Here is a 24,160-nt window from a genome sequence, read left to right on the forward strand (position 1 = left end):
TACAGCTTGTCGATGTCGGCTGCCTTGTGACACACTACCTTATTCCTATTGGGAAAAATTTGGCTTGGTACTCTTCGTTTTTGGTACTCATTGTGCCCACCCCCACCCCACCCCCCAGAACCAATTGGTGATGAATACCGAGATACCACTGTATCTTGCAGTGAGGGGTAAACCAGGATTAGCAATCAAACTAATTTAGATTCCATAGGTGGATTCCCCCTTCCTATATGAGCTTGTCACTTATGCAATATTGTGGTGCAATAAACTGAAACAAGGTTAACAAGATTAGCACTGAGTCTGTTGGGGAGACAAATAGATTCAGTGGATAAAATAAAGAAAATAACTCAGTTCATCTGTCTACTGTTGTTACTGGGTACTGCTGAGGTTTATGTAAAATTATTTTGAATATGTACATGAAGAAGCCCAGCAAAATAGCAATCAGCCAACAGTCTCCAGCACAGAGTCAGTTAGCTGCATCAGAAGGGGGAAAAAAGATAGAAGGCAAAGGCTGCGGGGCTGGTTGCTTTTTATCCATATACAGGGAGTCATCGACTTACAATCACAATTAAGACCAAATTGTCCCAAGTTAAGCAAAGTTAAGTGAGTTTTGACCCATTTTACAACCTCCTTTTGCCACACCTGTCGAGCCGTTAAGTGAATTGCATGGCCGTGAAGCGAAACCAGCTTCCCCCATTAACCTTGCTTGTCAGAAACCAGCTGCGGAGGTTACAAATGGTGACAGTGCAACTGTCGTAATTACCTGCCTGTTGCCCAGTGCCAAAATTTTTGATTGTGTGACTTGTGACGATGAGGACGCTGCAAGAGTCCTGAAGTGTGAAAACTAGTCGTCAGTCCAGTAACTTTGAATGGTCATTAAACGAATGTTGTAAGTCCAGAGCCACCTGTAATAATGCCTTTTGAGGCATTAAAAGAGCCGGGGAAATAGCCTCGAAGCAAAGCCGCAGAAACCATTTGGTAAACAGACAGAGCCACTTCTTAAAGGGAACAGAGACTCCTCTCTGATTCGATGGAATGTAAAAAGGAGGGAAGGTAAAACATGGGAAGATGTGCAAAATGTTGTTACTGCCTGCTGGGAAACTGCCAGCCAGGCTGGAAGGAGGAGTCAAAGAAGGGCCTAGCTTGGAGTCCTTGCATAGCCACAAGTGGCATAGGCTTGACCTCCTCCCAAAATCTATCAAGCCTTACCTGGTTGTTCCTAGGGGATGCCAAGCAGTCTAGGGAGATTCTTGTAACGTAGGTGGTAGGCAATAAAGTTAGGGACTTCGGCTGTTCACATGTGACTCTGGTTGTTTACACCTGACACTTCTTCAATAATTTTCTGCATTCCTATGGAATCTTGTCTCCTGATCTGGTCTACTTGGAAGGGCTGCCGGGTTCTTATCAAAACACACAACAACAAAGTCCCCGTTCCTTTTGAATTTCAGCGCTACCATATGGACCAGAGCGAGCCAAAGAATAAATTCCAGAAAGCTCTTGCAGTTTTGGTTGCAAAACCCAATTTAATAACCAACGCATACAAAATAAACAAGAACACAGATCACTTTGGTACTATAGAGTGAATCAAAATGCGGTTGTACAATATCAGTCACAGAAAAAGATACGAAATACAATGGCAATTCTCACTGATTGGTCTACTTTATCCTCCTCCAAAAAAAATTAGTATTAACAGAACTCTACAAGACACAGCTGGGGAGAGATGAAGGAGAGAGAGAGAAAGAGAATTAGTATATCATAACATTTCAATTGAACAAGACATACAACTAAATATGATAGGCAGAGAATGTGATTTGTAAGTTAAATCAACTGTTAAATTACCCGTTAAGGTTACACCTTCAAATCTGGAAGTTAAATCCTCTGAATCAGCCTGTTCTGTACTGAACACCATAACACCCATCTAGTTGGGAGGGTTATGTTCCAGAAACCCTCCTTGAAACAGCCTGATCAGGAGATCTTGCACACACTTAATAAACATACTTCCAAGTCTTTGTTATCTAAAATTGAAAGCAGTCTTAATTTGTTAAGGCACGTATGATGGAATACGAGTTGTCCGGTGTGATATAATATCGAGCTTTTTAAGAAATACTGGCACAGAAGCGCCCCAAAATACTTAATGTAAATGGCTAAAGCTGACATCAGAATAAGTTGATCTGTGTGATGCTGTATTATTTCTCTGGTTTCTATTGCAACAAAGATGGTTAACATTTCTTGGAACAGAGACACTAGGGTGTTAAAAGGTATGCAACAAACTGCTGGCCTCAACAGTACTTCTACCATCTTAACTTTTCCCTTATTTCTTGTAAATTTTACGACTCTCACTGTGCATGGTGTCGCAGTGAATTCCCTGCCTTCTACCTTGTCAGCTCTTCCTAGAGTTAACACGGAAGCTGAGGACATGATCGTGTCAAATTATACAATGAATTTAGCTACTTGTTGTAGTGAAGGAGGGGTTCTTTCCTTAAGGGCACCGCAGCGTCACCCAGGATGTCAACTCCCGGCCTTCTACACTGTAGCGAGAGATGGATGATATTTTTCCGATGTAAGCTGGCCTCTCCATTGCTAACTCAGACCCAGGGATGCCAAAGCTAGGAATCTATTGGCAGCATTAAACATAATTTTTACCAGAAACCTGATTTTTTTTGTTTTTCCTTTTTCCTGGCATCCGGTAAGTTTTAACAGCATCCTTACCCTGAAATTGCTCCTTCCCAGTTTACCACTGGAGGAAATCCATGCTCAAGGTTTTCTCCTCCTTCTTCGGTTCATTTTTCAAGTGCTTTATGGGCCACTTAATCTTTATCATGGGTTCCATTTGCTCCTGAAGGCGGTGGCGTTTCATGTGAGCGTTCCGACTTTTTATCTTGTCGAACACTCTAGAGGTAAACCAGAGACACCAGTCTTCAGTTCTCTCTCACACAGACAGACAGACAATTGCCAGATACAAGGCATGGGTGACACCGCTTCTGCGTGAGCTGCATTGCTGACTGGTGTGTTTCTGGGTGCAGTTCAAGGTGCTGGCGGCTATCTTTAAAGCCCTACATGGCTTGGGACTGGGGTACCAAAGGGATCGCTTTTTCCCCCCCAAGACCCCTCTACCCACCCAACTAGATCGAGCAGAACAGGCAGGTTGCAGATCCCGTCAGCCAAAGAATGTTGGCTGGCAGAGACTAGAAGCGGGGCCTCTTCTGCAGTGGCCCCTGCTCTATGGAACATCCCTCCCTTCGGAAATTTGAGTGGCTCCAACCCCGTTAACGTTTTTTTAAGGTCCTTAAAAACCTGTCTGTATTTTCGAGTCTGGAGCGCTCGCTGTATTGTTAACTGGCCAAGTATCTTGGCTGCCCTTTTTGGATATTTTTTTTCTTTATTGTTTTTTTTTAAAAAAAATTAGTATTTCAAATGTAAAATGTGTTTTTTTGAATTATAAGCTGACCAGAGTCATTGACAAAGGCGGGAGAAAATAAAACTAAAATAAAATAAAATAATAAAATAAAATAAAAAATAATAAAATAAAATAAAATAAAAAATAAAAATAAAAGTGAAAATAAAAATAAAACAGGTTCTCTCTTGGCTCCAGCTTTTTTCTGATGCTCATGGACCAATGGTCATCAGATGAAGGCAAAGCGTTCTGAGATGCCACAGCAAATGACCGTAACATGACAGACAGGGAAGTGGGGAGCGTTTTTGGAGAATAAGCGTTATAACCAAACAAGATCGCAAGACATCAAAAGGTGGAACACACTGCAGTACTACCTGGCACACTCTTTACAGGGGAAGACGCCCTGACTGCCTGCGCTTCTGGGTGCATCTAGAACATCCTTCTGGCTGCTGGTTGGACTGAAGGCTCCAGGCGCTGCTTTTTTGTAAGTCCTTGATTTCAGCTTATTCTCCTGTTCAGGCAGGTGGCAGTGCCTTTTCTTGGGGCTGCATGCAATCTGCAAGTCATGGAATATCCGTGGGTTGCTTTAATTACTCGCAGTTCATTTGCTTTCCAATGATAAAACGTTACTTGAGAAATGTTCAGACAGAGCCAATTAAAAGCACCATCGCCCCAAGCTATTATTCAACAGATCAATACAGTAACCCTAAAAAGCCATGTGAAAACCAGAAAGGAAGACCGTTCTGGCCATCGTTAACTTATGACCTTAATGGAGCCTGGAATTATGGTCATTAAAGTTGTGCTGGTTGTTAAAGGGGCCATCATGGGACTGACCCGACTTTGTGACTTTTTGGCGGTAGTGGTTAAGTGAACCTGCAGAATACCCTGGTTGTTAGATGAACCCCATTGTCCATAATGTCTGTTTTTTTGCCAGAAACCAAAAGTTAATGTTGGTTTCTGGCAAAAAAAAGTCATACATCTCAGCCACATGACTGAGATGATGCCGAACACCCAAAATACAATCATGTGACTGGGGGGGGGGGGCGCCCTCCCAGGCTGTTGGAACTTCTAATCTGGGTTTTAAGTACCATTTTTTGGGGGGGGGTGTCCGTCATAACTGAACGGTCGCTAAGCAACCGGTGATAAGTCGAGAACTACCTGTAAGGGAGAGGACCACAACATGACCCAAGCAAAACTGAAACAATTACATCAAAGCCATAGTGAAAGACTGATCTTAAGACAAATCAATTTGAGAAGAGGGTCCTAAGTAAGTCTCTTTGGGAAAATGTACTTCCTTTTCACCCCGCTATGTTTTGGCGAACGAAGTGTTCTGAAAGCACTTTCACACAAGAAGCATGCCAAAAGCACAACATAGGACCCAACAACACAATATAGGACCCGTGCAATGAAAACATTAATGCAATGCATCTATCAATCTCTGCAGACGTGAACGTAGTGTCCGAAGCAAAGCAGAGATTAAGGTGAATCACACGACTGGCTTAGTACTTAGTAAAAGAAACAGCAGACTGTGTGAATGGATTATTTGGTCCATTGCGACCTGCTACTGTCCTGTTTTTATTCACGGCGGTTAACAGGTGCAAAGAACACAAAGTTTGTTTCCTGTCAATCACAGGAAAAAATGCTGAAGAATACAATCATCAAATCCTGTGCTTATCTGCCACACAGGTGCACCAATATCAGAATAATTTGTACATCAACCAATCAATAAATCAGGTAATGGCATTCTTAAAAAATAACCAGATGGATTTTGCATTTCACAGTTTTGTTTATTACAGGATCCAGTCTGGGTCGGATTGTGCTTTGTGCTCTTGTGTGGGGTGTGGGGTATTTAATAGCCCAAAGCCCACACTCTGCTAGAGAGAAGTTCTCCGAGGATGGGCCCCAGCACGAGTCCAAATATTCGGGAGACGAAACCTCTGGTCCCGTTGAGTGATCCAGATTGTCTCCTGCAATATTATTATCCTGGGACACGTATATTTGCCTTGAAATTTTGCTTATGTTTGGAACAGGGCTCTAGGACAGGGTTCGGCTTCCTCGAAAGCCTCCATTTTTATTTTAAGGATAAAAAGAAAAAATCAATTGGCCAACCATTTTGGAAAACTGCAGTCTTCAAATGGGTACAGTACAGTCACTTCTAATTTAGGAGGTGGTCAGTGTGCTTAAAAGTTATGTGCAGCCCACAGAGCCAGAAAGGAGCTGCCACAACTTTAACCTGAAAGTCAACCAGCTGCAATGGGGGCGGAAAGAACCACTTTCTAGATTGCAAAATACAAATACGGAAAAATACCACGATTTTTTTACAGACAAATATTTATTCCGAAAGGGAAAGAGAAACAGACCGGGGGAAATCTGATCTTGTGTGACCCTGAAAACTGGCTTGTCTCTTCTAAAGTAAGCAGCGGGTATAGCATAAAGGGGGGAGGGGGGAAGAGGGGGGGGAAATGTAGCTTTTTTAAAATCTCAGCTGTCGTCCCCAACCAACTTTTCAAGCTCGTTCTACCTTTTCTTCATCCAATTCTAGCTCATCCTGCTCAGTCCTGGGTCTCTTTTCTCCCACTTGCGCTCGGCTGCAGTCAAATTTTAATATTTTTTTCCAACTATAATAGTATTCGACACACTGAGAAACGGTCTTAGTCTGTATCTATTGGAGGAGGAGGAGGAGGAGGAGGAAAGAAGAAATAATTTCAATACGGGCAAAATAGAAGGAACCATTTGAAACGGCTAAACCAAACAAGATCTAACTGCTGTCTTTCTCAGCACACCTTCTGTCTTCAAGGAAAGTTCTGAGATCAGATTGTGATTCAGGTCACAGACAGTCCTCAACTTACAACCAGAACTGAGCAATTTTGCCCCGTTTTGCGACCTTCCTTGCCACGGTTGTTAAGTGAATCGTGGCAGTTGTTAAGTTAGTCACCCGGTTGTTAAGAGAATCTGGCTTCGCCCTTGACTTTGGTTGTCCGAAGGTCGCAAAAGGGGATCGCGTGACCCCTGGGACTCAGCAACCGTCGTAAGTACGAGCCAGTTGCCAAGCCTCCGAATTTTGATCACGTGGCCGTGGGGAGGTCCTAAGTCACTTTTCTTTTTCAGTGCCGTTACAACTCTGAATGTTCACTGAGCGAACATTTCTCAAGTCGAGGTCTACTTGCGAGAAAAACAACCTCAACGACTCCAATGTAAATGAGCCCTGAGCTGTGCACCCTCGGGAACAACGAATGGGACTGTCAAGGGAAGGGGGGAAAAGCTGGAATATTCAAAACAAAGGACGGGCTTTTTGAAAGAGGAAATGAAAGCAGCCCTTTCTGGGAAGGCTACCTTCTTCTGAATGAGGTAGAAGTCCTTCTTGTGCAAGGCAAAGGCTTTTTTGAACAACTGCTTCTCAGCAGGAGTCCACAGATGTGAACCTGGAATTCCAAGAAGACACAAATTAGGCAAAATAGGCAATCCGTTTAACCTCCCAGCGCTCCTGTGAAATGAACCTCTTTTATTGCCTCCCTTTGCCTTATTTTAGTCAGGCAAACAGGAGCGTCCTCGTGAGGTAAATCACTAAGCACACAGGGCAGAGGGAGGGGAATTCCCTCTCCACATCCACAGCAGCCCAATCAACCACAACTGTGTGTTCTGGCACACTGCACAACCTCACCGCTCCAGGTCCTCAATTTAAATATCTTAACACCATGGCTATATCCTGACCCAAATGAGGTCCTCATCGTCTCTTACCTGAGTAATGGTAGTTAGCAAGAGGATGGCCAGGAGGCTTCTGTGGCCCTTGGAGTAGCATCCTCTCCAGCGCTTCCTAGAATTGTTTTAGAGAAGACTCCCATTAACTCTTGTTGAATAGAAACAGTCGGGGAAATCTTAGATCAGGGGTGGGGAACTTGGGCTCTTTTATGACTCGTGGACTTCCCGAATCCCTGAGCCAGCATGGGGGAACTATGGCCCCCTCATGACTAGTGGACTTCAACTCCCAGAATTCCTGAGCCAGCATGGGGAACTATGGCCCCCTCATGACTCATGGACTTCAACTCCCAGAATTCCTGAGCCAGCATGGGGAACTATGGCCCCCTCATGACTCATGGACTTCAACTCCCAGAATTCCTGAGCCGGCATGGCTCAGCTTGGAAACCTCCCTTTCCCCTCAGCATGGCTGGCTCAGGAATTCTGGGAGTTGAAGTCCACGAGTCCTAAAAGAGCCAAGGTTCCCCACCCTTGTTTAGATGATATGGGTGTATGCACTATGCTAAGCTTTAATAAGGTTCATTTGCTTTTGGGTTATTACACATGACATCAACCACTGCGTTTAATATAGCATAATATGGTGCAGTATTCTGAATGCAGCTGGCTAAGACGGCCTGTTTCACAAACCAGGTTTCCTGCAAGGTGTGCCCCCAACCAACCACTCCTAACTGCTCTCCGCAAGCAGCCGCCTTACTCCCTAGAATCGTTAATTTGAAAGAGGAAATAGGTTTCTTCACATGTGGAAAAAAAAGGCCACGATTCCAGCCATCTTACCAAAATGTTTCCTTGGACTTCATGCAGACAATGTATGGCTAGTTCTAAGTTGGTCCCTCCGCCTGGCATCGCACTGGAACAGGCCAGCTTTAGCAGGTCTGCCACTGCAAAGGAATTTGTTTTTAGAAGGATAATTTGTTTTAAGGAGACGTCAAGTTCTGCTCGGCAGGAATCGCAATCACAATAGCGTGCAGATCGTCCTCAACTTACAGCACTTTCATTTGGTGATGGTTCAAAGTTATAACAGCCCCTGAAAACAGTGACATTATGGCCGTTTTTCACACTTACGACTGTGGCAGCATTCCCAGGGTCAGGTGATCCAAATTCAGACGCTTGGCATCTGACTCATATTTATGTCCTGGAGTCACGCAATCCCCTTTTGCGACCTTTGGACAAGCAGAAGCCAGATTCACTTAACCACCATGTTACTAACTTTAACAATTGTAGTGATTCACTTCACAATTGTGCCAAGCTGTAAAATGGGGCGAAACTCACTTAACAAATTTTTCACTTGGCAACAGAAAATTGGGGCTCCATTGGGGTTGTAAGTTGAGGACTACCTGTAGAAGCAAAATAAGAGTCTGCACGTGGAGTGGGAAGAGCCTCAAAAAGAGGAAAAAATGTCACCTCTTTCCTGGGTTTCCGTGTTGCTGACAATATCGCCCCAGGGCTTCCAGACTAGCGAGGCTGGGTGCTCATAGTCCTCTAGATCTGATCTGTCTTGGAGATCAGGGATCTCCGCCTGGAACCGGCTCCCAATGTTAATGTGCCTGAAATGACAGAAAAGAGATGCAAAACCTGGAAGGATAGTCACGGCAGTCTAAATATCGTGCTTGCTACAGATCAATAAATAGGAGAGAACATAAGATGTTGTTGTGTCCATTGATTAAGACTGCCGTCATTCCACTTACGGTTCTATGTTAATTTTGGTAGTATCTTTCACAAGGGAGTATAAAAGGGCTCCATCCATTCCATCTAAAAAATACAAGCACAAGTTAAAAACAAAATCAACCTTTATGAATCTTTTTTTTTTTCATCTGCAACCTCGGCAGCAGGACGAAGGATGGGATCTGTACGCTTTCTTCTATTTCTCACTGCTCGTTTACAGGTTCAATCACAAAACTTTTTTTTAATTATTATTTAAAAAAAAACAAAAAACCCAAAGGGCAAAAAAAGAGAGAGAGATAAAAATGCAGGTGTTCAGTGAGGATAGACCATTTTCAATATTTATAAACTTTATTGGCTGCCCACCTTACCACAGGGTAACTCTTATCAATAGCTATGATAAATAAAGTTTACAGAGATAGACAGAACTATACTTTTTTTGTGGGGGAGAAAGAAAGAAAGAAGAAAAAGAAAGAAAGAAAAAAAAAGAGAGAGAGAGAGAGAGAGAGAGAGAGGAGGGCAATACAAATAGTGCATTTATTGGGCAGTTTTACGCAAAGGTGTCAAGAGGATGAGGGCTGGGTAGTTACCTAAAACAGAGGTGTACATCGACGCAGGAGTAGGATTTGTAGAAGCAAAGCAGAGAGTGTTGAAGTACAGCCCGGAGCCCTCCCGAATGGGGCTGAGCATTGGGGGTGGCGTGTACGGAGAGAACTGCATTAAGCCTTGAAGAAAATGGTCCATGAGGAAGACAGGTGAGCGAAGGTGACTCTGGTAGCATCCTCCGGGACCAGGCTGACTCTCGCTCCCAGCAGGTGAAGGAGATGGGATGAGCAGGGATTTGGGATGAGCCCGCTTCTTTTTCTTCTTGGGGGGCATGCCTTCCTGAAGATCTTTATCATCCTGGCTCTCCTTCTCGTTAACCTGACCCAAGAGAAACGGAGCCCAGGAGCTTAGATGGATTAACTGGAAGAAGGAAAATCAAGGCGGCCTGCACGGTGGTGCGTCCTTAAAATGAGCACTGCACCTTTGCCCCAACTAGTCAAGCTATTAAGGACTACTGGAATCACGGCGTTTTATAAGTAGGAGTGCTACACGGCAGGGATCCCGCAATTATAGGATCCAGTCCAGCCTTGGCTTTGGTTTCTCTAGAATCAAGTATACCCAGGTTGTCTCTTACTCTATCCAGTAGCTTTGACTTAAGGAGTTTCTCCTATTTTTCCTTTTCAACGACCCTCTAATGATCCCTCGCATCGGGGTGGAGTCAGGGCGACTGAATGGAGCTGAACGTTTACTGGCTGGATGCCCTTCCTGACGCCTACGCGGAGTTCGCAGCAAGGATTTTCTCTTTGCGCCCAGAGAGAGAAATATCTGCCGCTACCTAGGACTGAACGCTTAGCCTCCTGGTTGGGAGGTGGGAGCTCCACACTGAGGCCACCACGCCGCTCTAAGAAGTTTCTCCAATGATTAGTCAAAATCATTTCCCTTACGTGTTTTACGCTGGTTCTAACGCTGCTCTCCTGAATAACAGAAAATAAGGCCGCTTCAACTTTTGTGATGTGTCTTAAAATTTGTTTTATTTAATTGTATCCCACCTTATTTTTTACATCCAATATATCCAACACCCTGTCCTCCTCCTATTTTCCCTACAACAACCCTGTCAGGTGGGTTGGGTTGAGTCACCCAGCTGGCTTTCATGCCTAAGGCAGGACTAGAACTCACTGTCGCCTTGTGAGTCACCCAAACTCACCCAACTGGCTTTCAGGGCTGAGGCAGGACTAGAACTCACCGTCTCCTGGTGATTGGCCCAGAATCACCCAGCTGGCTTTCATGCCTAAGGCAGGACTAGAACTCACTGTTGCCTTGTGAGTCTCCCAAACTCACCCAACTGGCTCTCAGGGCTGAGGCAGGACTAGAACTCACAGTTTCCTGTTTTCTACCCCAGTGCCTTAATCCTTAGACCAAAGTGGCAAATTATGTTTCTTTCTCAAACCTACACATACCCATACCCAAACCATCACACAATCCCGAGAACCAAATATTTTATTGACATTCGCCCGCCGAGACAAATCGCCACCAAGATCTAGCCACAGCAGCAAATATATCAAGTTTGATACCATATTAAATGCTATCTCCCCCGGAGAATCCTAGGAATTGTAGCCTGTCAGAGCTATTCAGAAAATCCTTTATCTGTACTGCCTGCCCCAAAGGATTTCACAATGTCAACAGTGAATAATTGTGGGGGGGGGAGAGAATCAATCGCCAAATAAAAAAGAATTACTGCTACAGTCTAGTTTTCATTTTTTTAAAAAAAAAAGTACTTTAAAGAAGGTTAGAAACTGCAATCCTGAAGGGAAACTGAAAATGCCAACTCCGTTGGTGACGGGATTATGACATCACTATGCTGTTCTTCCAGCTAGAGCATTTCTTTCTATAAATGTTGACTTAGGGCACGGGGTGGGGGAACTACGGCCCCTTTATGACATGTGGACTTCAACTCCCAGCATGGCTGGCTCAGGAATTCTGGGTATTGAAGTCCACAAGTCATAAAGGGACCATAGTTCCCCATCGCTGCTGACTTAGGACTTCACTCTTTCACTTAGCATTAGTAAGACCTAGTGCTGCCTAGTCTAGAGAGCACAATTTTGTAGTTTTACCTATTAAACCACTATAAAATGGAGGTTTCTAGTCCCCCACTGTTGTTTTACTCAGCAGCAAAGTCCTACCATTATCTGTGGAGAATTTTTCCTTTAGGAGGAACAGAAGAGACACTGAGAAATAAATCCCTGTGTAGGGACTGAAGAAGCTGAACCAGGAGGCTGGGAGAACGGCTCAGTCCAAGCGAAAGAAGAAGCGGTGGCCTACGTGTGGCCTGCTTCCTTTAGGGTTTGACTTGGGAAATAAACATGGCTGAGCTCAAATCAGGATGCTGGTGAGCTGCATCACAACCGGGTCATAGATTAGCTAGCTTGAGGCAAATCAATGTGTCTCAGTCGTTTCCCAGGCAAGCTCCATCTACAGCATGGGCACAGCCAACCTTACAGCCATATATATCCCTCACAAGACAGCAATAGTATTTTACCGTTTAGACTTCTATACCACCCCATAGTGCTTTGCAGCACTCTCTGAGCTTCATACATTATCTTGTCCTGGTGGCGCAGTGGTTAACTGAAGTATTGCAGGCAAACTCAGCCTGGAAGTTCGATCCTAACAAAGTTCAAGATCGACTCAGCCTTTCATCCTTCCAAGGTTGGAAAAATGAGGACCCAGATTGTTGGGGGAAATATGCAAATAATGTTGACATTGTAAACCACTGAGAATCACAGAATGACCGAATTGGAAGGGACCTTGGAGGTCTTCTATTCCAGCCTCTGCTCAAGCAGGAGACCCAGGGGTGTCAAACTCCTGGCCTGTGGGCCGGATGCGTCATCCGGAAGCCACGCCCACCCCATTGCCAGCAATGGCGAAAAAGCTCCGATACATTGTGCGACGTCACATGATGTCACAAGTTTGACATGTCTGCCCTAGACCCTTTCAGACAAATGGCTGTCCAATCTTTTCTTAAAAGCCTCCAGAATTGGATCACCTACAACTTCTGAAGGCCAGCCATTCCGCTGGTTAATTGTTCTCACTGTTAGGAAATACCTCCTCAGTTCTAGGTTGCTTCTCTCCTTGATTAGTTTCCATCCGTTGTTTCTTGTCCTGCCTTCATAATATGAACAGCAGGAGGAACACTGCAGTGGCTGTCACTGAAAATGGGTCTTAAGTATCTCTGTTGTAACTTTGAAAGGTTGCTAAATTATCAATCATAAGTTGAGAACTACCCAAGTTACAAAGCAATAAAGCTACTGGCCTAGTTTAAGTCTGGAACTCTACTGCAGATATGTTTATGTCCCTGAAGACACAGCAAAGCCCAAATATTTCTAACAATTCCCGCACATTGGGAAGGTTTAAGTCTTTGTTGCTTGTATCTTACGATTTATATTGTTTTATTTAGCATCCTAGTATGATTTATGTTGATTGCTTATTTAGTACCCTATATCACTGAGTGTTGTATCTTATGATCTATGATGAATGAGTTTTATGATTATAATCATGATTTACAGCTTGTTGCTTGTATGGACACTGAGAGCTTCTGCATCGGAGATAAATTCCTTGTGTGTCCAATCACCCTTGGCCAATAAAGAATTGAATTCTATTCTATTCTATTCTATTCTATTCTATTCTATTCTATTCTATTCTATTCTATTCTATTCTATTCTATTCTATTCTACTCTACTCTACTCTACTCTACTCTACTCTACTCTACTCTACTCTACTCTCTACTCTATTCCTGTACACCATGCAATCAGCTATAAGGTATGGAAAAACAATGCTCATAAAAAGAGCCCATAATTCACAACTCATTTTATAGACTAAACAATACAATAAAATCATAAATTTCTAATTCTTCAAAAAGGCCAATTCTGCACAGGGAGGAACTTTACACGTACTGCTGCACGACATGTAAAGTTCCACGAACTGCCGCATTAACCAGAAATTAAAACAATTCATTTACCTTTGCAATTTAAAATTAATAAAATACAAACCACTACCCACTTCCTGTTGGCTGGCAGCCATGATGGGCACTGAGACAGGCATGACTATAGGGGCTTCTGCTCCCTCTTCCGAAGACTTTTTCATTTCGGGAGCGACAGCTCGGTCTGCGGCTGCCAGGAAGGGCCACTTCTGAGCCTGGAACTGCTCTGCCTCGTAGGCCTTAAGGGAAACAGAAAAAAGAAATAACATATTCTAGCAACAAGACTGCAAGTGGTAATACAAACGCTGGTTAATTCTTTCAAACTGCGGGTGGTCCTCAACTTACGACTGTAACGGAGCCTGCCCATCACGGTCATAAGCTGTGACAGTCGTAAAGCGGGTCATCACATGACTGGTCGTTTTATGACCTCATGGCGGTGGTCGTTAAGTGAGTCGCCATGGTCATTAAGCGACTCATTGTTTGTTATGGGGCATTTTTGCCCCAAAATCAGAAGTAAATGCCGGTTTTCAACAAAAATGTCATAAACTGTGGACAGGTGACCGTGGGACTCTGCAAAGGGTCATCAATGTGGGGAGGTCGCCTAGTGCCTGAAACACAGTCGGGTAACTGGGGTGAGCGGGTGTTGTAATTTGGTTGGAAGTCCCTTTTGAGGGAACCTTGAACGGTCGCTAAACGACGGATGGTATGTTGAGGGCTACCTGTAATTTTGTCCCCGATTCTGTATTGGTCTTTCCAAAGGACTTAATCTAGAAATAGATATTTAAGATTTAAAAGCCAGGGGAAAGAAATAACTTTTTTTTGTTGTTTTTCTTTCTACAACCTGGTAATTCCTTAATTTGGGGTAGAGTTTTGGGTGACCGAATGGGGCTGAGAGTTTACTAGCCGGATGCCCTTCCTGATGCCTACGTGGAGTTCAGTTTGCAGCAAGTATTTTCTCTTTGTGCCCTGACAGAGAAACATCTGCCATTACTAGGATTGAACTCTCAACCTTCCGAGTGGGAGGCGAGAGTCTTCACCACGAGACCGCCAGGCCACCCTGGAAAGAACTACCAAATGAAACGGGGGGGGGGACAAAACAAAATGGTTCACGTTCCCCCTTTCAAAGCTGTAATGCTAGATACATTTAACTGGCAGTTAAATTTCATTATATTCAATTCTAATCATACCTTCCTGGAAGCCAACCCTAAGTAATAACCATGCCGGGCTACGTTCAAATAAATAGCCAAAAGATTGGATTTTTGGATTAATAATTATTAGCATTTATATAGCAATTTCTCAACATTCAAAGCATTTGACACACACGAGGTGGAATTATCTTATTTAAGATAGCTCCGTGTCCCCATTGGCATGTTCAGCATCCTTTTTAATGCAGTAGGTTGTTTTTTCTACATGGATTATTAGCTGCCTGGAGCTTTTACCGGTAAAAAAACGAACGGAAAAGCTTGATAGCAAAGGGAGTTCTACAGTGCAACCGTCTAGAAAAAGGATGAAAGGAGCATTTTGTCCTTAGCATGTCAAAAGACGACATTTTATCTCACTGGATGCATCCTGGCAATGTTTGAGTTTCAAAAAGTAGCTCTGCTCAGAAATAAGAAGAGTAGTACGCAGACTTCTTCTGGAAACAGTAAGATCTGGTGACGGAAGGCAAGGAACGCAGTGAGAAGAATACCAATAAAAGAGAATATTTGTAGCTCAAGGTTGAACTGTGGGGTCCTTGGTGGTTTTCTAGCAGATGTCTCATGACCCAGCTAGGGAACATCATCAGTACTAGGAGAGAAGGGGGTTTGTGGAGTGGAGGAAGACTGTGGGGTCCTTGGTGCTCTCTGAGCTTGGTGGTTTTCTTGAAGACATTTCATTACCCAACTAGGTAACATTACCAGTGCTAGTAGGGAGTGAAGTTTGTGGAGTGGAGGAGGGGGGAAGAAGGAAGAAGGGAGGGGGGGGAGGAGATGTCAATGACTGTGGGGTCCTTGGTGCTCTTTGAGCGCGGTGGTTTTCTTACCCACGTTTCATGACCCAGCTAGGGAACATCATCAGTGCTAGACGGGAGTGGAGTTTATAAAGCCTGCAAACCCCATGACTTTCTAGCACTGATGACACTCCCTCGCTGGGTCACGAAACGTCTGCAGGAAAACCACCAAGTTCAGAGAGCAGCAAGGACCCCACAGAGAGCAGAATCGAGACTAAGTCTGACTAAAATATTTAAGATTCATTCTCCGCTACAACCTCCTCTTTTTTATGTGCTACTCCAGCATCAGCGGTAACAAACATTCATTTACCACGGTGGTTTTTTTTTTCCTTTTACCTGCTGCTTTTCCTTCCCTGACGGAGACTGCCACTGCTCACCATAGAAACACATATGACTGTTCAGGCCCCTTTCGGTATAAAACAGCTGATTGCAGGTTGCACAGCGAAAGCTGTTCCCTTTCTCATTCCTGTCTCCAAGATCTGCCTCAGTCTTACTACTGTTGGCAACAATCGATGCAAGTAAGGTGAGAAACGTATATTAGAAAGCTTGAATTTCTATGTTATGATTTATACTCCAACCATGTTACAACCCTAACTATGTTCTTGTACTTCAGAGATCCTCTGAAGCCAGCCTGGGGGGGGGGGAGTCCTTCCACGGATCATTTGCTACCGAACTGTTAAACGGGGAAGGAACCTCACTGGGGCATCATATATAAAGAAGGACTGTCCAAAAGATAATAAGCTGCTGAGGGCCAGCCCAGTCAGATACAGCCTTTTCCTGGTGTGCCTTCTTATAAATCACTTTTGAAATGCCATCTTTGGAAGCGCCGATTGTCTGTCTGCTTCCTGAGTATCTTCCCCATATATGTACTGAATTATAATCTGTTCAATGCTGGAAGCTTATTTACCTAACTCAGTTTTATTAGCATGAGGAACAGAAACCTCATATTTGCATAAGCTTTCTGCCTGGGCTTTCCCAAATTCTGTCTCTGACACACTAAAATTAAGAATTATGATTAGTGGGCCAGGTTTTATCTCTCTTCTGGCTTATTTTTCTGGACACCTTTGTCAGATAGAAGTAATTATCAAGGAACGTGGACAGCACATCCAAAAATTACCTGAACAAAAGCAGGATTGTATCTCCGACTGTTTATCCGACTATGGTGAAGGATATTTGTTTTGTAACTATATTTGCAATTACGTTTCTCCCTCTCTCTCTCTGTATGAATATATGTATGCATATATATATATATATGTATGCAATTTTAGATTGCTAACAAAGAATTAAAGGAAGCAATCTAAAATTTACACAAATATGAGCTGTCACTGTTGTGACTACTGCCTGTGGATATATGTATATGTGTTGATAGATGACAGATATAGCTATAGATGTGTGTGTGTGTGTACATGTGTGAATATGTGTGTATACACATGCACCCACACCCGTACGCACACTAATATTTTTGGTAGTATCAAAGCATAATAAACCCCTGCTTACCATCCAGGGGAAAAGCATTCCTCTTTGACTGCATTCGTAAAGCTGTAGATATTTCCACCCTGTTTTTTTTCAAAAGAAAGAAAGAAATTAAACACATATACCAATAGCTTCCTTTCATCTACAAATGAGGTCTATTATTTAGAAGCTTATTCTGATTTCTAAAAAAAAAAGCCTTAAAAAACATGCCTGAATTCTGTTGAAAATCGTCAGCTTGGACTTCGCTCTGGACACGCTGTCAAACGAGGTACTGGGCAAGGAAAAGGAAGCCATGGCGACTTGACTAGGAGAAGCCACGGATGTGATATCAAACTTGGTTTTTTCCTTCCGGCGGGGTCTACCGCTGCGAGAATGTCCTTTGCTGCCCAACTCTTTAGCGCAAGCCTTGGTCTTCTCTTTCTTTCTTGGTAAAGGAGAGTCTTTTTCCAACTGCCTCGGCTTCCCGTAAGTGTGGTTTCCCGGGGTGTTTTCATACAAGGCTGACTGATTTGGGCTGGAACATTCTTTACACTCTAGACATCTTTTCAAAGGCCGGGGGTGCTTAGCGTGAGAAGTGCTGCTTGTGGTTCCAGAGGGGACGGCGGACGACGGCAGAGGCAGTTTTTCGAGATCAGAGAAGTCTGTTTGAAACGGAGTCAAAGGAGGCCCGTCGTTCCCCATCGGCTGCGCCACCGGGCGAACCAAATCTTTCTGCTGCTGAAACCCGTGGGGAACCGATTTTGCTCCCCCCGGTTCGACCCCCGCAGCTGCCAGCTTCGACGGAGCCAACACCTTGGTGTGGGACACAATGTGTTGAGATTTGGTGATCCTCTGGAAAAGATGACTCTGGACATGCACCTGATCCTGGCTCAGCGAGGATTCCTGGGGTTTCACGAAGAGAGGCCGGAACAGTGGCGTGGCCTCGCCCTTCTGAAGGAGGCTATGCTTTGGGACGTCCGAAAGTCTTGCCATTGGGCTAAAGGTCTCTTCAAAGCATCTGAGCTTGGTCTCTCCAGAAACTTCCCCTGGGGTCTTTATAGGGGCCGGGTGGAACGGTAAAACATCTGGACACTCGAAGCTGGGTCTGGCGGAGTCAAACCCGTGGGATGGCCCCACCATCCCTTGAGAAACCTCGTGGCCAGCAGAAGACAGCTGAGCCATGTAAAGACCATGTCCTTTGGTCTTGGGGCCAATTGGGGGAGCGTTTCTGGCCCACTGGATGCTGCCGCTTGGCTGCTGAGTGGCGGTGGGGACCTTCTGGCCTCGGAATAAGGGGAAACGAGGGACGCCACTGTTGGACCAATACTCCAAAGGGTTGGTTTCTAAAAGGAGCTCGCGTTCCGAATGGGGAGGCCGGTCCGGGAAATTTGTGCAGCTTTCTGAGGTCCCCAGTATCGATAAATTCCCAGTGTTGATGATAGTGTACATGCTGGAAGAAGCCACGTTCTTTTGGCAAGGGTAAATGTCCTTCATTGCTTTCTCGCTGGGGGTTTCTCTGACTGCTGTGGCGCTGGTGGGAACACACGAGATCTGGCCGTAGACCGAGGTGCAAGGCGGTAAGGGTCCTCGGGGGTCGGTTTCATTCTGTCCGACAGACGATGATGCCGTGGACGGAAGCTTTGGTCCCACCAGGCTACTAACAATGCATCTCACCAAGTCCCGGTTGGGCAGGATGGAATTGTTGGGCACGGGCGATTCTGGATGAGCAGCCAAGCTTTCTGCGGCTCTCAAGCTGGTCTGTCCCATCTGAGGAAGCGAGTCGTGGGAAGGCGGCGTGCTCTCGCAGGCTTCCTCCTCTTTCAACAGCCGCAAGCCGTGATGCATTTCATAATGCCGGCGCAGCGACCGATGGTCGGAGTAGCTCTTATTGCAACCTTGTTCTATGCAAACGAAGGGCTTTGTTTTTTGGTGAGTCAGCATGTGACCACTCCTGATGGGATTTTTTTTAAAAATAAAAAATTTAAAAAAAAATTAAACCATGAAACATGCAAAGGCGGCTTAACCCTCGTTGCTATCCAATACTAAAATCGCTCCCATCATCGTACACTGAGACCAAGGATGAAGCAAAGGAAGGGAGCATTACCCAGGGGTAGGCAACCTTGGCTCTTTTAGGACTCGTGGACTTCAACTCCCAGAATTCCTGAGCCAGCCAGGCTGAGGGGAAAGGGAGAGGTTTCCAAGCTGAGCCATGCTGGCTCAGGAATTCTGGGAGCTGAAGATCACAAGTCATTAAAGGGCCATTGTTTCCCACCCACCCACCCCGTTCCAAAGGAATGCAGTATTAACAATTTGCTAGCAATTATGCTTATTTATGGCTTGTTCCCTGTTGCCAGAACCCATCACTCAACTGCCTCCAGTTAGAGGAGACCTGGGCATTTTATGGTCCCTGGGCCATATCCGGCCCTTTGGCGCTCCCTGTCCAGACTGCGTGGATTTCTTTTATTTTTGAAGATGCTTACTATTTTTTCCTAAATATATGTCCTTGGGTGCAGACTTCCACACCTTCACAGCCCTCTTAGTTCGGCCCTCCATGAGTCTCAGTTTCTCAAATGGCCCCTTGGGAAAATTAATTGCCCTCCCCCAAAAGTTAGAGGACTAATGTTTCTCCCCCCCCGCCCCCCCCCCCCCCGGCATTAGAAAACCTTTCTTCTTTTCTTCAGCTGCCCCTTGGTCCCAAGAATCTAGATCAAGCTAGCGTGAAAACCTGGCACGCTAGAAAGTTCTACAGTAGCTCCACTGAGCAGAGCGACTCCAAAAGTGGCAGGTTTTGTCTTTTCCAGGACAGGGGAAAAAACGAGATCGCCTGGGACTCTGGAGGGTCCCCTCGTGAGCACCTGCACGGCGGATTTCGCCAGTAATGCTTATTGTTCCTATAGCACTTAAAGTCGTTGGGGTGAAAAAGATACGTACAAGTGGTCCTGTCTCTTAAAGGCTTTGCCGCAGATCTTACAGACGTGCTTGCGTTCCTGGCTATGGGTCACGTAGTGTTTGCTGAGGGAGCTGGTGCTACTGAAAACCTTCCCACAGAGGCTGCAGTCCAAGAAAGTGGCTTGAAGCGCGTTCTGCTGGGGTCGTCCTTTTTTCCCGCTGCCAGAACTGGATCTGCCTCCAGGCTCCATTTCTTTCGGTGCTGAAGGGGCAGTAAGCCCCAATTCTAAATGAGTAAAAGCAACTTTTTAGTTCATCGGCATGGTCTCGGGTGTCCGTTTAGGCCAGGGGTAGGCAACCCTGGCTCTTTTATGACTCGTGGACTTCAGTACCCAGAATTCTTGAACCAGCCATGCTGACTCAGGAATTCTGGGAGTTGAAGTCCACGAGTCATAAAAGAGCCAAGGTTGCCTACCCCTGGTTTAGGCAGTCCCTGACTTACAACAGTCCATTCAGTGACAGTTCGACGTTACAACAGCACTGAAAAAAGTGACTTATGACCATTTTTCATACTGATGACCATTGGAAAACCCCCAGGGTCATGTGATCCAAATTCAGAAGCTTGGCGACTGACTCATATTTACGACAGTTGCAGTGTCCACTGGGGTCACGCGATCCCCTTTTGCGACCTTCTGACAAGCAAAGTCAATGGGGAAGCCAGATTCACTTCACAACCGGGTTGCTAACTTAACACTTGCAGCGATTCCCTTAACGACTGTGGCAAGAAAGGTCGCAAATTGGGGCAAACTCGCTTAACAATTGCTTCCCTTAGCAACAGAAGTTTTGGGCTTGCTTGTAGTCGCTAAGTCAGGTCGCCCTGGGCTTACAACCACCACTGAGCTCCAAATTCCCATTGCCAAGCAATGGCAGTCGCCAACGGAGTTGCATCCCATTTTTACGACCTTTTTGGCCACTGTTAAGCAAATCGCTGCAATTGTGAAGAGACTCACGAGGTTGTTACGTGAGTGCAGTTTCCCCCCATTGGCTCTGCTTATGTCAAAATCTAGCTGGGAAGATCAGAAAGGGTCACGTTACCCCAGGACAGTGCAACTGTCGTAAGTACATGCCAGTTGCCAAGTGCCTGAATTCTGATCACATGACAAGGAGACACTACAAAGGTTGTAAGTGTGAAAAAGGGTCGTTAAGTCTTTTTTTTCTGTGCCATTACTTCAAATGGTCACTAAACTGTAATTCGAGGACTATCGTAATCTAAAAAGGCTGGGGCTTGAGCCCCACAAGCAATTTTCTCTGTAGCATCTATATCAGGGGTCTTCAAACTTGGCCCTTTTATGACTTGTGGACTTCAACTCCCAGAATTCCTCAGCCAGCATGGTTGGCTGAGGAATTCTGGGAGTTGAAGTCCACAAGTCTTAAAAGGGCCAAGTTTGAAGACCCCTGATCTATATGATGCTGTCCTACCTTGGAGGAGTGTGGTAAAGATTAACCAAATATATATATATATATATATATATATATATATATATATATATATATATGTATGTATATAAAGGCTTCTGGCATCACAAAAGGACCCCAGAGTATTTCAGATACAACTATTTGTATCCCATATATATATGTATATAAAGGCTTCTGGCATCACAAAAGGACCCCAGAGTATTTCAGATACAACTATTTGTATCCCATGGGCCAGAGAAGCAGCAGCCTCTGAGACATCAGGTACTGCAAAAATGGCAAGAGAAATTATGCTTGTTCCAGGATATTTTGACAGTCAGACGTACAAAACAATGTTTGTTTGACCACAGACTAAACCACGATTAACACTTTATACAGATGGTGTTTATACGACACGCTAAGCCAAAACAAAGAATCCACATTAGGCCTCATAGGATGGTTTCATGTAACATACAGCATGCTATGCCATACTGTGATTCAGTTTTTTGCTTAGCCCCGGCAGTTTCCAAACCACAGACTAAGGCTTAATATGTACATGCAGAACTAAATTCTGGCAATGATTCATTTATTACACTTTTAGGTTACTTCTGAAGCATAATATACAAATGAGTCATCAATGACAAAAGCGCACATAATAAAACCAGATAAAACCTACAGCACTGTATTAAAAGCAATGTGGTGGAATGACATATTAAAAACAGCAGCAATATAAAACAGTACCAAGATGTAAAAAACGTTCGGAAGTTTTTAAAATATCAAGAATAAAATCTTCCATCAGATGCCAAAAAGACTGTTATGACAATACCACAAGAGCTACTTTGAGGCAGGCAGTTTAAAAATTTGGTGCCGTTACTGTCAAAAATTGCCTCTCCTTTTACCATTACTACCTTGTAGTCCTCAACTTGTGACCAAAATTGAGCCCCAAATTTCTGTTGTTAAGTGAGACATTTGTCAAGGGAGCTTTGCCCCCTTTGTACGACCTTTCATGCCAGAGTTGTTAAGTGAATCGCTGCCCTTGTTAAGTTAGCAACCCGGTTGTTAAGTGAATCTGGCTTCCCCATTGACTTTGCTTGTCAGAAGGTCGCAAAAGGGGGTCGCATGACCCCGGGACACTGCAATCGTCATAAATATGAGTCAGTTGCCAAGCATCTCCTTTTTCCCATTAGTCTTATATATACAAAATATAGAATTAGCAAACAGCCTCCTGGCACAGCTATTTCTTTAATATTGGCTGAGAATTCTTGACAGTTGAAATCCCAACCATTCTGGAAAACATCCAGCTGAAGAACGCTACCTTAGCTGAAATAATATAAAGTTGAATAAGGCAAAAGACCTGAATCCACAGAATGAAATAAGTCGATTGTACATATGGCCACGTTAGCTATGCAATGGATTACTCACCCTGCAGTAGCGGTTGTGGGTCTGTGTCACAATCATCAAGGAGTTTAGTAGAATCACAGTCTCTTACTGAATAGAGAGACAAGGTGTCCAGGTTGTCTTCCAATGAATCACTGTTTATATTTGTAGTTGAAAGGCTGGGATCCACATCCAGATTGTTCAGTCCAGCATAAATCATGTCTCTCATATCTGGACAAAGATCATGGCTGAATGTATCGCTACAGTCCAAAGCCTGATTCCCAGAAAATTCAGGGAGCTGAATTTCAGAATGGAATGAGCTGTCATCACTGAGATGATACTGGTCCATATTTGATCACTTCTGTATTTGAAGTTATTTCCTAAACGCACACACACAAAAAAAGAAGTAATGGGGCTATCTCTTCAGTCAGCAATGTCTAAGGATTTCAGTAATTGATAATGAAATTCTATTAAGCAGAGCTATTCAAAACGGTTTCTGCTAAGGAAAACCTAAAACTTCTGGGCAAGTATTTGAACTCTTTGCTTCTTAAGTCAAACAGCTTTGTCCCTTTTACTGTAGCTTTTTGTTGCAGCTTTACATGTTTGTTGATTTTATGAAGAGTTATATACATTTTGGCATACTATCTTATTTTTCATTACGATACTCTTCTTTTATTGCTTTGTGCAACACTCTGGGTACGTTTAGCAAAGGCAGTATATTAAAAGTATTGCTTTTTAAAGCCTGTGTGCGATTGTTTTGTCTCTAAAACAGTACTCTTAATTTAGCAAAGGGGCGAATATATTGCAAAATTACACATGAAGATTCATATTTGCTGAGTCAGTAGCTTCCCTTTATAAATCCTTTAATTAAATATATGCTTAGAGGTGCCATTCACCAGCAATAAAGCTAAAATCATCAGGACTTATTTTTGTCTTATATAATAGTGAAAACAAGCAGTAACATTTCAGTATCTGTATTTTAGGCAATAACATACCTTTGGGGAAAATCCTGGAAAAGGAGTGTCCTTAAAATAAAAAAGAGTAAAAGGAATTTTAACTCACATTCACTCATAAGTACATCCAGTATTTAATCTGAAGTTCTGATCACTTTAGCTATATCCAAGCATATTGTATACTAGCTTTTAAAAAAAAAACCCTGTTCATATAATGCATCATCTATAAAACACACATTTTATTGTTATACAATCATTTACCACTAGAAAAACTGGAATGGGGTAATTGTAAACAAAGGGGGTGGGGGAGGGGGAATGAGGAATTCATTAGTCAGGATAATTAATGAAAAACTTTATCGCATGTGAAATTTAGAGGTTTTTTTTAACTTTGGGTAATTTATATGGCTGCCCATACAAATAATAGTCATAGCACTGATTATTTTCAGGTAATGTTAATGCAAATAAACTTTTTTTTTGCATTGTGATTTTGGTATGCTAACAATGTCATAAGTTAGTATACCATATATATGCCTGTGCAAATATAATCATACACTTGCTGATGTGCAAGTTCAAAAACATCACTTAAACAGCAGGAAGATTAATCAACCAAAATCTTTCAATTATCTGTCATTCAAGATGCTCAATATTCACTTGCAGAATATTGATTTTTCAGGAGTTTTTTTTTTTAAAAAGTACTGCTGGTCTGAACTCCTGATAAAAAG

General features: G+C 43.8%; 1 protein-coding gene across 1 annotated transcript; it reads right to left on the minus strand.

The window, feature by feature from the left end:
• Nucleotides 1-1,503: 1,503 nt before the first annotated feature.
• ZNF541 (zinc finger protein 541) lies at nt 1,504-22,896 on the minus strand. Its single transcript, XM_081334211.1, has 16 exons — nt 22,531-22,896; nt 19,699-19,942; nt 16,999-18,718; nt 16,813-16,871; nt 15,652-15,811; nt 13,406-13,564; nt 9,397-9,730; nt 8,833-8,896; nt 8,549-8,691; nt 7,922-8,025; nt 7,130-7,205; nt 6,725-6,813; nt 5,913-6,053; nt 3,766-3,947; nt 2,707-2,888; nt 1,504-1,707 (listed from the first exon to the last, which is right to left on the minus strand). The coding sequence occupies exons 1-15, from the start codon at nt 22,832-22,834 to the stop codon at nt 2,729-2,731; spliced, it is 3,939 nt and encodes a 1,312-aa protein (XP_081190337.1). The 5' UTR covers nt 22,835-22,896; the 3' UTR covers nt 1,504-1,707; nt 2,707-2,728.
• Between the last annotated feature and the right edge of the window lie 1,264 nt (nt 22,897-24,160).

This window comes from Vipera berus (assembly GCF_964194415.1).
Source record: "Vipera berus genome assembly, chromosome: 9".
NCBI lineage: Eukaryota > Metazoa > Chordata > Lepidosauria > Squamata > Viperidae > Vipera > Vipera berus.